General features: G+C 44.2%; 1 protein-coding gene across 1 annotated transcript; it reads left to right on the top strand.

The window, feature by feature from the left end:
* Positions 1-643: 643 nt before the first annotated feature.
* On the top strand, positions 644-11100 carry KCNV2 (potassium voltage-gated channel modifier subfamily V member 2). The gene is made up of 2 exons (XM_006025419.2): positions 644-2086; positions 10736-11100. Exons 1-2 carry the CDS (start codon positions 650-652, stop codon positions 11009-11011), a joined length of 1713 nt encoding a protein of 570 aa, XP_006025481.1. The 5' UTR covers positions 644-649; the 3' UTR covers positions 11012-11100.
* Positions 11101-15460: the final 4360 nt, after the last annotated feature.

Below are 15460 nucleotides of genomic sequence, written 5' to 3'. Positions count from 1 at the left end.
TGTTGATTCTCTAATTGCAATTCATTTGTGCCAGGTAAAATGGAGATAATTATACTCACCTTTATAAAGCACTGTAAGAGCTATGACTATGCATCACCAAATAAAGGTTAAGGTATTAATGGTGAATTATTTTTATTGTGGAAAATGAAGGAAGTTCATAGGTCTATTTCTAGTATTTTCTTTTCCCCCCCAAACACACCTTTGTTTCAGGTTCAGAATATATTAATCCCATACAAATTTGGGTTAGGGCAATATACATTTTTATTAGCAATAAAATTTAGCATTTTCCTACTGATTATCCATAGACTTATGGATCTATAATCATTCACGTCACAGACAGAGAGCTGGGGGCTGAAACAGGATAATAACCTTTAAATCCCTTTCTCTAAGCACTCAGATCTTCCCTGTCAGCAAGATTAAGGCAGTCAGCAGCAGTCCCCATGTGTCTGTATCCCAGAACGAGCTTTAACAACGACTGGAGGTGGTGGCTTCAAGGGAGAGTAATGTGAAACTGCTGCTGTGCTTGATGCTTCTGAAGGAAAGAAAACAGCAGCACCCATCTCAGTGGCGAGAGTGGAGGTAGGGTTTGGCATTAGTTCTTTCATTAGTGGATGCAAAGGCAGGAGGAGGAGGAGGAGGGAGAACCATCATGCTGAAGTTTAACCAAAGAAGACAGTACCCATTCCAAAGTTATAAATTAAAGGAGACATCAGCAACAAATGATGTATCCCTGAAATCTGCCAATGAAGAAGATGCAGAAAGGCTATCCTCAGACAAGCAGACCAGAGCTACATCAGGCTCTCAGCCCACATTACTTCTGGGACCTGAGGGGAACTACAACTATTATGTGGATGATGAGGAGGAAGAGGAGGAAGAATTCAAAGAGGTGGAAGATGAACAAAAGTTTCAACATATAGAATCATTTGAGGAGGTGCTCTCTTCATCAGTTCCCTTGCCCCCTGCCTCTCCCTCTGGAACAGAATCTCCTCTTCCTATTTCTTCTATACTGAACATAAACGTAGGTGGCCAAAGTTACCACCTCCCTTACCAGATAGTGGCCCTCTACCCCAAGACCCGTCTGGGCCGCTTGGCCACTTCCACTAACCGCCATTGCCAGCTGGGTCTGTGTGATGACTATGCTGCCCAGGCAGATGAGTACTTCTTTGACAGGGACCCAGCTGTCTTCCAACTGATATACAACTTCTATGCCTCCGGCGTGCTGCGGGTGAGGGATGAGTTGTGTCCTCGCAGCTACCTAGAGGAGTTGAGCTATTGGGGTGTGCGGCTCAAATACACCCCACGGTGCTGCCGCATCTGCTTTGAGGAGCGGCGTGATGAACTGACTGAGCAGCTGAAGGTGCAGAAGGAACTGCGTGCCCAGGCTGAGGCTCAGGAGAATGAGCAACTCTTCCGCCACATGCGTTACTATGGCCCTCAGCGCTGGCGCCTCTGGAACCTCATGGAGAAGCCGTTCTCCTCTATCACCGCCAAGGTTATGGGGGTGGCTTCCAGCTTCTTTGTCCTCATCTCTGTGGTGGCACTGGCTCTCAACACAGTAGAGGAGATGCAACACGTGGACAGGAAAAGTGGAGAGACTCGCCCCCTGTTAGAACACGTAGAGACCTTCTGCATTGCTTTCTTCACACTGGAGTATGTGCTGCGGCTGGTCTCCACCCCCGACCTGCGCCACTTTGCCAGCAGTGCACTCAATGTTGTGGACCTCGTTGCCATCCTGCCTCTCTATCTCCAGATGCTGCTGGAGTGCTTTACTGATGACGACCAGCCCCGAGGCCGGGGCTCCCTGCATGATTATGATATCGAGAAGGTGGGGCGGGTGGGCAAGGTGGGGCAAGTGCTGCGTATCATGCGCTTGATGAGGATCTTCCGCATCCTCAAGCTGGCCCGCCACTCCACTGGGCTACGCGCCTTCGGCTTCACCCTGCGCCAGTGCTACCAGCAGGTGGGCTGCCTCTTGCTCTTCATTGCCATGGGCATCTTTGCCTTCTCTGCCATGGTCTACAGTGTGGAACATGATGTCTCCAGCACCAACTTCACCAGCATCCCCCATGCATGGTGGTGGGCTGCCGTAAGTAACTACCTTGTGCCTTCCCATGTATCTAGCCACCCATCTCCTCCCCTCCCTTGCAAGAATCATTGCCTGTTCTGAGATCAAGCAGGGCAGGCTCAGATATCTGAACATCTGCTCAGAATTCGGAGTTCACAGGCACATGCTCACCTCTCCTGAAAGCTCAAATCTGGTGCAAGTGCTTCAGTGTATAAACAGTGCTGAAATAGGCTGGGTTTCTGCGGCTATACCACACACACAGTTGCCCATTAAAGCCCAAGGTAGGGGGACTGGTGGATGGGAGGGGAAGCATACCACTGTATTTCCACTCTCAGCACTGTCAGATGGTATATGTATCACTTAGCAGGTTGCTGATAATATTTTGTGATCGGTACATTCTAGTGGAATTTGTAAGCAATTGCCTGACAAGCATGTAGCCAGGATAATAGAAGGTTTTTTCTGATTATGCCTCTCAAAATTTAAACCCTCACAAAGTTTATAGAAGTCAAAAATGGCTTGAGATGCTTGGCCCTAGAAAATGTTATATAGCAAGCAATTGTCCTCCATTATTTTTGCAGGTTGGTAGTGTCTCTGCAACACACACAAAATGGCATTTTGTTGTTATTTAGACTATACCAATAGTGGACAAAAAATGCATAGGGTAGGGGACAAGATAGCTGAAGGGATTGGTAAGGGACAGAGAGCCTTTTATATGTAGGTCATGGGTTTAAATCCAACCTAGGTCAGAAGACTGAAGGTTGTAACCAGTGTGGTCTTTTGTAGCCCATTTAGAAAAATAGCAAATAGCTAGTCCCAGTCCCATTTTGAGTGAACATAGGTTCATATTACACAGTCATTACAGGAAGGATTCTTGACAGTGTCAGCTGAGGCCAAGGACTGAGCAGATATGCAGAGCCTGTGAAAGAAATTTGGAAGCCCAGTACATCCTGGCTGGGGGACCTCCACCAACCATTTTGGAGACCAACAACATCCTGGCTGCAAGAGGTGGGGGCGTCCCCCCCCCTTTCTATTTTGGAAATAGGAAATAGAGTGGAATCTGATTTTGGGGCTTTCCCTGGGCTTGGTGGCCTTGTACAACAATAAATCCATTCCTACCACCTGCCTCTCATAGGTCCTGCAGACATGAGTGTTGACCTGCCTGCTCATCGTGAGATTTTGGCTCTCTGGATGAGATCTGAGGAGCACTGTCAGCTATGCATGTCAGCTATGTGTAGCTACCTTAAAATCCCTTTGGTGTTGGACTGTAATTAAACCAGATGTGTTGTGCATTTCTTTTAACCGTAGTGCACATCACTTTATGGTTTGCTTTTTAATTACTGGAAAAGTTAAAACTAACAAATAGTCATAGAATCATAGGAAAGTAGGGGTGGAAAGGACCTCCTGAGGTCATCCAGTACAGGTCCCTGCTCAAGGCAGGATCATCCCTGACTAAACCATCCCAGCCAAGTGCCTGTCTAACCTGCTCTTGAAAACTTCCAGGGAGGAAGAGCCCACAACTTCTCTAGGTAGCCTGTTCCAATGCTTGACCACACAAATAAAACTTTCAGAAGAAAAATGCAACATAAATAAAAATAATTTAAAACTGGCTTCATTTTTATTTGGCTTCCTGTGGTAGTTCCCAGATAGGACCTGTAAGCATGGATCACATTCTTCTCATTTTCATGATTAAATGTTTGAGGAATAAAATGGTGAGTGTTAGGGAAGAAGAGATCTTCCCTTTGAGAATTGGCCAGCAGAACAAAATTGCTATAAAATGACAGCTCTCTCATTATCCTCTGAGAGCTGTGATGTTGCAGCACAGTGCATGCTGAGTTGTCTCCCTAGAGGGAGAAGCACCAGTCAGTCATGGTAATGATAGACATTGCAGGTGCTGAACGAGGAAACAAAGGATCCAGGTCTTAGCTGAACACAGTATTTGCTGGGAGATGTTCTGGGGAGACAGGTGCAAAGGTTCTGCTAGCAAATAAATCCCTGACCCTACAGCCAGGCTTATTCCAATACCAGCCACTGTAGCTTCAGGGCTACTCAATTCCACAGCAACCACCAAGAAGCCTTGGGCTGGCTAAAACCAGTCAAAGCATAACAAAGCTCTGAACGACTAAAACTACTTAGGGTCCACTACTGCAGTCCTTTCTGCTGTGTTAAACCCTTATTCATGCAAGTAGGAAGGGTTGAATTCAATATAAAAAAGTATGTGAAAAAGGGTAACTCATATCCTGTCAAGCATTGACAGGACAGCATTTTAGGGTGCAAGCTGTAATGGCATGGTATAATCAAAGCAGCCAGCCTCAAGGCAGCACCATTCTGAACACTGTCCTGGAAGCAACTCAGACCTTTGGACGTAGTCGACACTCCCTCGTCCCGGTTAGCGTAGCAGCCATAGAGTGGTGCTGTGTACAAGTTAGTGACCTCTGCAGATCTAACGATCCCAAGTACAACATCTTGTTCATGTGACTGAATGGTACGCTTCATAGAAGGGTGCCCCGTAGCTAAGAAAGAGCAGCTACATACACACAGCACTGCAGAAGACAAATTTGTAGGGGTGCACCAGTCAAGATTTTTTGGCCAATACCAATGGCCGATTATTAACCAGCCATATCGGCTGATACTGATCTGATAGCCAATATGCAGCTCAGCAGCTTGGAGAGCAACATCAAGCTGGTAAGTCTGTGGTGGGGTTGGGGGGAGGGAAAAGGTATGGGGGGGTGCAGATTGAGGGCCCCATGATGAGGAAGGTAATGGGGCTGAGCAGGGGAAGGTGCTGCCCGGCCAGGGCAGGGCAGGGTGCAGGACAGAGCCACAGGTGGCTCATCTGCCCTCATCTGGGGTCATGCGCCCCTCGTGGATTTGTGCATGGGGCAAGGGCAGGCTGCCTGCTGTGGGCTCAGGGCCAGGGGCTGCTCTGGCCTCTTCCCAGCAGGGGTGGGGAGTGGGGGGGCTGGGTCAGGGCAAGGAGTGGGGCAGTGCAGGGAGGGGAGGGCTATTTTTGGGGTGTCTGTAGCCCACACTGTAGTCCTGCTCCCAGTGCTGCAACCGCCTGCACTGGCCCCACCTTCTCTGAGGCCAGCCCCAGCCCAGCCCCGGCAGGAAGAGGCTAGTGCAGCCCCAGGCCCTGAGCCTGCATTGGGCAGCCCACCCTTGTCCCACACACAAATCTGGGGGGCACATGCCCCCCATTTCTCCCCGGGGTGTGTGCAACAGCAGGAGCCCCACCCCCGCCCCCTATGCCCCTGGATGAGCCACCTGCAGCTCCATGCCGTAACCTGCCCCAGCCTGGGGGCCCCATTCACTCCAGCGCCTGGCCCTGCCCCACTCCCTTCCTCACCATGGGGACCTTGGTTTCCCACCCCTCACACCTCTTCCCCCCAACAGATTTACTGGCCAGATGCTGGTCTCCAAGCTGCCCAGCTGCATTTCTGGCTGTGTGTATGCTGCAACTGCACGCATGCACATAGCATTTATAGTGACATTATTAGCTACATGGGCCAAAAAAGCTAATTGCCAATAATGTCAATTTTACTTTTATCTGGGCCAATCCGATATGGACTGATATAGTGGTGCACCTCTACAAATTAGTTTTACCTTTCAATGGAGGACACTGTCTGGATTGACCTGGGACTAATTTTTTTAATTTAGGAAGAAGGTCCCATTTCAAGCAGCCCCCAAGGACATTAAGACACAACCCTGTCATGTAGATGTATATCCCAGAAAATTCAGGATGGTTGGTTGCTTTGGGCATGGTTCTTTTTTAAACCAATACAATATAGTAAACAATAAACCACACCACTTTAAATAGTGTGGTGCTATTCTTGGGCATATACAAAAACTGATTATTCTCCCTGAATTCTCCTGTGCAATCTAAAAGTGAATGTCAGTGGAATAGGACCTTATCACAGATAATGATCTTGTACTGGCTACTGCAGATAAACATCTTGCTTTCATCTCAGTATTTATTTTTGGAGATATTTATCCTGTATTAACATTCAAATCCAGTAACTTAATTTCCATTAAACCAAATGACTAATCCCTTTAGGCTGCATGAAGCACCAGGTGTATCCTAGAAATGTATTTATCCAGGGCAGTCTCATGTATCCTTCTGCTTCATTCATATGACATAATATTCTATTTGAAATAAGAGAGGACAGTCTACTGTACCCAGTGACCTTTTCAAAATTACTCTAGCACTAGAACCACAGGAACACTGTGCTGGGGTTACATCTTCCTGTGTTCTGTTTATTTCTGGTAGTGTGTACAATTATTAGACCTCTACAGAGACCCACAGAGACCGTCTTACAGTGCAGTGAAAGAGTGAAATAAATTCCTTGACCTGTGAATGATTCATTAAATAAAAATCACCCAAAAGCAGAATAGAGAGTGCCAAGCTGCATAGAATTACAAATTATTCTTGCCATAGAAAATCAACTCCAAATAGAGAAAAAAATAGTGCATATTAACAAAACTTAATTTAAAGAATGAAAACATGCATAGCAGAAATAGATTTTTAATAAATCCTTGGTATTCAACTGGTTGGAGCGCGTCATGCATCTTTACTATCCATAGAGCCAAGTATTTGAACAGCAAGAACTCAGCATGACTTTTTTTTTTTAATTGTTGAAGTCTTCTGTGTCAGGATAAAAGACAGCATTTAACACTACTGTCATCACTGTATTATGGCAAGACAAAAATGCGGATGAAAAGATACATTCATTAAGGACTCAGAACATTTTTTAGAAATATAACGCTGGAAGGAATCCCAAGGTCATCTAGTCCAAACCCCTGTACAAATATAAGATGCTCCATACCTAAACCATACTGAACACACATATAGCCAGCCTCTTCTCAAAAACTTCCAATGAAGGAGGTTCCACAACTTCCCCAAGGCAGCCTGCTCTGTTGTCCTATTGTTCTTCAGGTAGGAAGTTCTTTCTGAATTTAATCTAAAGCAGCTTTGCTGAAGTTTTAAACCCATTGTTTTGTGTCCCACCCTCAGGGCTAAGGGGACAGTTGTCCTCACTCTTCTTTATGGCAGCCTTCCAAACATTTGAAAACGGTTATCATGTCTCCCCTTAATCTCCTTTTCTCTGAATGAAACATACCTAGTTTATCTCAGCTCTTCCTCATATAACTTGTATTCAAGCTCCTTAATCATTTTTTGTCTCTCACTTCTGGATCCTTTCTAGTTTCTTTTAATTCTTCTTAAAATCAGGAGCTCGGAATGGCAAACAAATACTCCAGCTGAGGCCTAACTAGCATTGAGTAAAGTGGTATTATCACTTTCCATGTCTTGCATACAGTGTTTCTATTAATACAACCTGTATTACATTTGCTTTCTTGTGACAGTATTCCATTGCAGATTTCTTGAGTTTGTGATCCACTAAAACCCACAGATCCTTTTCAGTAATGCTACTACCTACTCCCCCATTCTGTATTTGTTACTTTCTTTAATATAGGCAGCACTAAAATTGGTCTTTATTTAAATTTCATTTGGCGGTTCTATAACCTAGTTCTCTAGTTAAACAAGAGCCTTTTGAATTTGAACCTATCCTCCCCCCCAAAGTATTTGTAGTCCCTCTCCAAGTTTTCTGTCCTCTGCATATTTGATCAGGACACGCTCTATTACTGCATTAAAGGAATTAATAAAAATGTTAAACAGCATTAGACTTAGAACAGATACCTATGGAGGGCCTATTTGAAACCTACCATTTTGACATTGATCCACATACTCTTTCCTTGCAGTTATTCAGCCAATTATATTTCCACCTAGCAGTAATTCTATCTAGCACACATTTCTCCAATTTACTTATGAGAATGTCATGTGGAACTATGTCTAAGGACTTATTAGAGTCTACATATATCTTCAGCATTACCTTCATCCACAAAACTAGTCACCCTTCCAAAAAAAGAAAACACATCAGAAGAATGCATTGCATTCAAATGATGGTCAAGCTTGGTTTGGCATGACTTCTTTTTAAGAAACCCACGTTGTCTACTAGATATCATCCCTTCTTCCTCCAGGTGATTGATAAAATGATGGCAGGAGTCACATTTTCACATGCTATAGTGATGCCTGCAACTCAATTATTTCCCAAACAAACAAAAAAAACAGCTTTAAACTGATACGATTAAAAAGGCTAAAGGCTAAGCTGAATTCTGGTATCAAAAGATTTCCCAGATACCAAAACACACAAGCTAAAATACTCAGGGGAAGTTCTATATAGACTGCACTCCCCTGTGCCTATAATACATCAGACAGCTGAACAGAAAAGATAATAAAAATCATCATTAAAACATTTCAGTACCATACCCTTCAGCAAAAGTTTTGAATAGTGTACAAGAATCTCTTACATTTTTTCTTAGAGTCATTTCCTTTTTAAGACATGAAATCTGATCTGATGGGCCATTTATTTGTAAAGTACAAATGTGACAATGTATTTCACTGTTAGATGGTGCTTTTTGTGTCTCATATCTTCACTTAAGCCACACTCACCACTCAGACACAGCAGAGAGAAAAAGGAGAAATTCACTTCACAGCCTCTACCTACAATGCTCAAGTTATTAGCCACTACTGTGGGAAAGTACACTGAAGTGTAAAACAGAGGCCAATCCAAAATGGAGTAAAGGCACAGGGATGTAGGATGACTTCAGTGCAGCCATTACTCCAACTAGTTGTATGGGGAGTTAGGGTCAGCAGATGTGTGCTATCAGGGATATGCATTAGGGCTGTGCAAACCTTCAGTCCCTGATTTGATTCAGTGGAGATTCGACCCGATTCGATGGCTGAATTTCTAAATCTGAATCAAATCAGAGTGTCGCCGCCGAGAGCCGCGGCGTGGGGTTCGGGGCTTTAGGAGCCCTAGTCGGCAGGCGGGTACTTGTGACGCTTGGAGTGGAATCAGGTACTCAAGCGTTTTGGTTAAACAAAGAAGATTGTTTACTTACACTGCTCCTACAGTGCAGGTCAGAAGCTTGCTTCGGTTACAGTTACAAAACTTGGGTCGGGCAGATATTACAAAGTTGTTGGTCGGTCTGCAGAGGTTTTCGGGGTTTTCGGGCCGGCAGTCGTCTTACGTCTCGGGTTGGGGTGTGCTAGGCCCCCTTGGGTCGGTGACGGGGAGTCCTTAGTGGTTGATCAGGCTGCTAAGTTCTTCTCTGAAACACACGTGGAGTTTGCTAGGCTCCACAGTGTACTCAGAGTTCTCCACGAGATGTATGTGGAATTCTCCAACTTGGGCAGAAACTGCTCAAGCCTTTTATACGGCTAGCAAGCCAATCACTAGCCGCCAGGTAGGAATAATTTAGAACAGTCCAATAGTGGGGTAGAAATTTGCATAAGATTGGCGGGAACTCCTTTGCACCGTGCATTTCTGTGCTGCACAGAAGAAATGCACACTGCAAAGAAAGCTACAAATCAGCGGGAACTTTTTCTAGGTCATAACATATAGTCACTGGGCTCTGGAGTTTTCCCCCTCGTGACCTACTTACATGACCTACTTACAAAATGATTGACAGACTGCCTTCTGTAACAAACTCTGGAATCTTCCACTGTACTATAGGCATATGAACAATGGGTTCTGACACAGAGGACCCTTTAATCTCTCCGAATCGAATCGGAACCGTCTGAATCAATTCAGAAAGATTCAGCGATCTGGACATAGACACAGCTTTAAATGTTTTTTCTACATACCTCTAGTTGGCAGGTGGCTCATGAATGCTGCGATGCTGCGGTGCATGGAGTGTCCCACAGAAGTGCAGAGGGCTCCCCAGCACGCTCGGCAGCAGGCCCAGAACTGGACCAGAAGCACTTCCAGGTCACTTCTGGGTCCGCCAGGGATCACGTGGGGGGCCCCCCCTGTGCCCTCCCCGGCTCAGTGACTGGTGCATTCTGCGTCTGGGGGGACACTCGGGGTCCCCCTGTGGCGGATTGCCGAGGCAGGGCAGGGTGCAGAGGGCCTCCCAGCACACTCCCTGGCAGACCCAGTGGACTGGAATTACTTCCGGTCCACTTCTGGGTTCACTGCCGAGCACGTGGAAGGCCCCTCCACACTCCTGTGGGATGCTCCACCTGCCCCAGCATCTCAGCATTCACAAGCTGTGCTGGTACCTTGAGGTATGTAAACATTTAAAGCTATGTCCATGTCCGAATTGCTGATTCTCCAAATCAGCATCAAATCTTCAGATTTGGATTCAGCAGAACTGAATCAGGGATAGTGATCCGAATCAACGAATCAAAATCACTGTCACCGATTTGGGCCAAATCCAAATCAAATAGGGCCTGCTTCGCACACCCCTAATATGCATCCACTTCCTAGGATCAATCAAACAGTACTTTCCTGGAAGGGCTCCATATAGCTAGATCAAATTCTTCCTGCAGCACCCATTAAAAACAGGAGACCTTCCTGACTCATGCCTGATTAATATTGTAATGAATTATGTGAGAGGATTTTTCACAATCTGGAATTTTTTAGAAGCTAGAAAGTAAACTGGATAGCCAATATGTAATTATACAAGTCTGTAATGCAATAAAGTGTAAAATATGCCTTAAATACCTGTGCTGAAAATCTCCACTCCCTGTACAAAGGTGGATCGGTTAAAGGAAGATATTTCTACACCTTTCTTTTGATGCTAAAAAGAATTCTGATTTACTTATAGGTCAGCATCTCTACAGTGGGATATGGAGACGTGTGTCCAGAAACTCACCTCGGCCGCCTGTTCGCTTTCCTCTGCATTGCTTTTGGAATAATTCTGAATGGAATGCCCATTTCTATCCTCTACAACAAATTCTCAGACTATTACAGCAAGCTGAAGGCTTATGAGTATACAGCTATAAGGAAGGAAAGAGGGAAGGTGAACTTCAGACGAAGAGCTATGAAGAAAATGTCAGAATGTTGTGGAGAAAGCACAAATCATTTACCAAGATGTTATTAGGGCTCTATAAAATATAAAGGGACAAATGAAGATAAAGTAACAATCCTGAAAGGAAAAGGAAAATACTTAAGGTAAAATCTATTTTGAAAAGGTTTGCCTTTTTAAAATCAGAGCTCTAGATTGCTCCTGTTTCATCTCAGCTTCTTTTAGCTGGTGCTTTACTACAGAAGCAATGCTCCCAATTTATGTGCGAGACTCAAGAGAAAATGATACTCTATGGATTATCCAGCTGGAGGATCTGAGAATGGTACATCTGGAACATGGATGTAACACAATGTTGTATATGCATCGTACAATGGCTTGAACCAAAGGAAACAGAATATTCACTGTCTGCTGCTCAACTGGTGGGATGTTCCTACTCAAAAAAAAGTAAACCAGTATGGAGTGGAAAAAAAAGACAATATATTTTTTGTATTGCAGAAATCATTGTGTATTAGAGTTTAAAAAGTCAGAGGAAACATATAGTGTGTACCCTTTACAGTGATATTAATTGCTACTGCACATAAATGACTTCTACATTCCTTACTTTTTGTGGTTGTTCTTTTTTATGACATAAAATATATGATTCAATTTGCCAATACTATTTTTAATGCAGCCTTGCAAAGTTGAATTCACTCCTTTACTCAGAGTGGAGAGAATACTGGACTTTTCCCCTCCCTTTTCCACTAGTATCCTCCAGAATGGCAAAGAAACTGAGTAAATGTGGGGCCTGAATTGGTAAATCTCTGCAATACTTTTGTAAGACCATGTTAATGCACATTTTTTTAGGAATACTGATGTAAACGACACTTATTTTATATAAGCAACAATGTTTAATGCACACATCTGCTATTAGTGTATTACAAGTAATAAATGATTTGTTGTGGTATAAAGGCAGGTTAAAATAAAATTTGGAAAAAGCAGCCAAAATTAAAATCATGATTAATAGGAAGTTTTCTTCCAAAGGATTCTATTAATAGTTCTGCCAATTGTTTTGCAAGTATACTTTTAAAACAAGATAATTTTCAGTCTGTCTAAGTATTTGACACAATTGTAACAAGCAGAGATACATGCCTACATTTATCCTGTTGATAAAGTCATAAAACACACAAGGGACCCAATTCTGCCACCCCCAACTCACATTCAGTACTATTTCATTTTATAAGCAGGTCATTTGGAACCAATGAGACTGTGTAGCAAGGTTTAACTCCCCTGACTAAAGAGAACAGAGTCCAAGCCTGAATGTGTCTGTTACAGATAACTACAAATCAAGTGGGTTTAGAGTTTTATGGTATTATTTTGCTGGCTACAGGGAATATTATCTCTATATAAAATAAATTATAAAGAATTTAACATAGGGATAAGAACACTAATCTGAAAGCTGAAAATGTGTATTCAGTTAGATCATTTGGTAAATAAATACCGGGACTGATAGGTACAGGGGGACTTTAAACAGGAGACATGGAGCAAGAAATCAGATCTTTAGAGGATATAACGATGACTGATGCCATCAAGGACTGCTATTCTGCAGAACAGTCATTTGTTAGCAAAATAACCTAACAATAAACATGCATCTTTAAATTTTTGATCCTTCAGTTGCTGTCTGCATTATACTGCTGAATGTAAATTGCCAGATTCATATCTTTTAGTCACACTGGAGACATTAGCATGAGGCAGTCTTTCAACCAGCCAAGAGAGAAAAAACAGACTAACTCTGCCATAGCCACGACAATTAAAACTTTGTATCAAATATGAGAATCTACCAATGCAGATGAGTAAATTAGCAACCAACTTGCTTTCCTCCCTCCAGACAAACATGTTATAAACCCATCTGTCATTTTTATACTCCAAAAATGGCAGACAAAGCATTATGTGCTGAAAAGAAATGTTAAAGCCTAGGGGGTCTTTAAAGTATAATCCAGCATTGTGCAATGTGTGTTTGCTTTCTTTGTTAGCAGGTGCAGCAAGGGAACTGGTACCCATTGAAAAAGAGCCTGCCTTCACCTGGGATTTTCCTTCCCAATCCATCATTCTTTAATCCCAGCCACATAAAGATTACCCATGCTGTAGAGACCTTGCATTTCTAGGGAATCAAAGTTTGGCTTTCAGATTGCAAATTTTGTAAGTGAACAAAATTGCCAGAACCACCTGTATCCCATTTTCAAGTGATTTAGGGCTAGATTTGCAGACCTGAGGAAGAATGTCTTAAATTTAAAAGCTCGTTTAACTTTATCCCAACTACATAGTTGGTCCAATAAAATACAGCACCCTAAGAAATCCTTGCCTCTCACAGGAATTCTAGGCATCTTGCTGCCTAAGGAAATACATAAGCAAGCTAGGGGCCTAAAGCCAGCTAAATCCTGTCTAACTGCCCTTGTTGGTACCCAAGTCCAAATTTTAGATATGCAAAACACCTGCTCCTATGCCTCCTGATCCCACTTAGATGCCTAAAGGTCTGCCTCTGAGCATACCAGAACTGTACATATCTATACAGTACTGAGCAGGTAGGCACTTAATTTAGGCTCAAACATAAGCCATGTTGAGATACACAGGTGAGGTATTCCATCCATCTCACCTGCAGGACCCCAGCAGGCATTCTCAGGGCACAACTAGCAAAACAATGAGGTAGGGTGGGTTGGGGTGGGGAGAGGGAAGATGGGAAGAGGACGTTGCCATCTATTTACTAAATACAGCCCACTTCAAGGATGTGGGAGACTCATCTTATATTCCCCACTCTGCCTAAAGGGATTAAAATATGCCCCCTCACCTCCCTGTGGAGTGCTCTAACCTCTAGACCTTTGGGTAATTTGGGCTGGAATACTTAAGTATCAATTGGATGAGAGCATGAGAATGACTCTATATCCAGTGTTTCTGGCATTCATGTAGGAAAGGGTAGATGTGGGCTCTGGTCCCTGTGCCTATTAATATTTATTACAAAATACTTAAGCATGCACTGGGACAGGGGCTAGAATCCAGGCCTCCCCTCATCCCGCAGCCTTTCATAACCACAAGGCCAAAACATCTTGGCTACACATTCTCTCCCTCTCCTCTCCCCACACCCCAGCCCAAGGCTTCTTTAATTATTCCATGCAAAACAGAGCAGCTGCAACAGGAAGGATGAAAAAAGATCCACCTGCAGCCTGGTGTATTGAGCATGCACCTGCATGGCAGGCAGAGGCATAGCTAGCAAATTTGTTACCCTGGGCAGGAAAGTTTGCAAGCACTAGACACTACGTGTGGGCGAGGAGCGGGGCTGCAGAGTGCTGAGCCCTGTGGGATGTTGCTGGTGTTCCCTCTAAATTGAAGCCTGGGGCTGATACCCTGCATGCCCTACCATACTTATGCTACTGATGGTAGGCAATATAGATCCTGCTTTGCTCAGACACGAGAGCACGAGTTAGATTGACAGGTCTTAATTGTGTGCTGCTAGTGACCTTTCTACCATTTTTTGATGATTTTAGCCAAAATAACTTATTTATCTTACTTCCTTGATTGTATTCTCAAGGGTTTCCATGAGGGTACCCAATACACTTAACCTTGTTAAATATGAAAGTTACTTATCCAGTGTGAAGGGCCTTAAAAAAGCATACAGTGCAACCTTCGTTACTTGCAAGCCATAGGGAACACACAGATAACGGAACAGGAAATTTTATTGCAAGGAGCAGGATATCACAGGAAAAGGTGATCAGATACTATGGAGATGGGCACCTCATGAGAACTCAGATAGATGTCCTTGCTTTGTATCACTGGGAGTTTGAAGTAGTTACAGCTTTTGTTCCTTTCCCCCTTGCCCCTCAACATTATGTCGTATACTTAGACTTCAGGAAGGCCTTCGATACGGTATCCCACCCCATACTGGTGAACAAGTTAAGAGGCTGTGACTTGGATGACTACACAGTCCAGTGGGTGGCGAATTGTCTGGAGGGTCGCACCAAGAGAGGGTCGGCTTCGACCTGGAAGGGTGTGGGAAGTGGGGTCCCACAGGGTTCGGTCCTTGGACCGATACTCTTTAATGTCTTCATCAGTGACTTGGACGAGGGAGTGAAATGTACTCTGTCCAAATTTGCAGATGACACAAAGCTATGGGGAGAAGTGGACACGCCGGAGGGCAGGGAACAGCTGCAAGCAGACCTGGACAGGTTAGACAAGTGGGCAGAAAACAACAGAATGCAGTTCAACAAGGAGAAATGCAAAGTGCTGCACCTAGGGAGGAAAAATGTCCAGCACACCTACAGCCTAGGAAATGACCTGCTGGGTGGCACGGAAGTGGAAAGGGATCTTGGAGTCCTAGTGGACTCTAAGATGAACATGAGTCGGCAGTGTGACGAAGCCATCAGAAAAGTCAATGGCACTTTATCATGCATCAGCAGATGCATGACGAATAGGTCCAAGGAGGTGATACTTCCCCTCTATCGGGCACTGGTCAGACCGCAGTTGGAGTACTGCGTGCAATTCTGGGCGCCACAATTC

Source organism: Alligator sinensis, unplaced genomic scaffold, assembly GCF_000455745.1.
Source record: "Alligator sinensis unplaced genomic scaffold, ASM45574v1 scaffold392_2, whole genome shotgun sequence".
NCBI lineage: Eukaryota > Metazoa > Chordata > Crocodylia > Alligatoridae > Alligator > Alligator sinensis.
The sequence above is the reverse complement of the archived record's forward strand: the minus strand, read 5'-3'. Positions and strand labels throughout refer to the sequence as shown.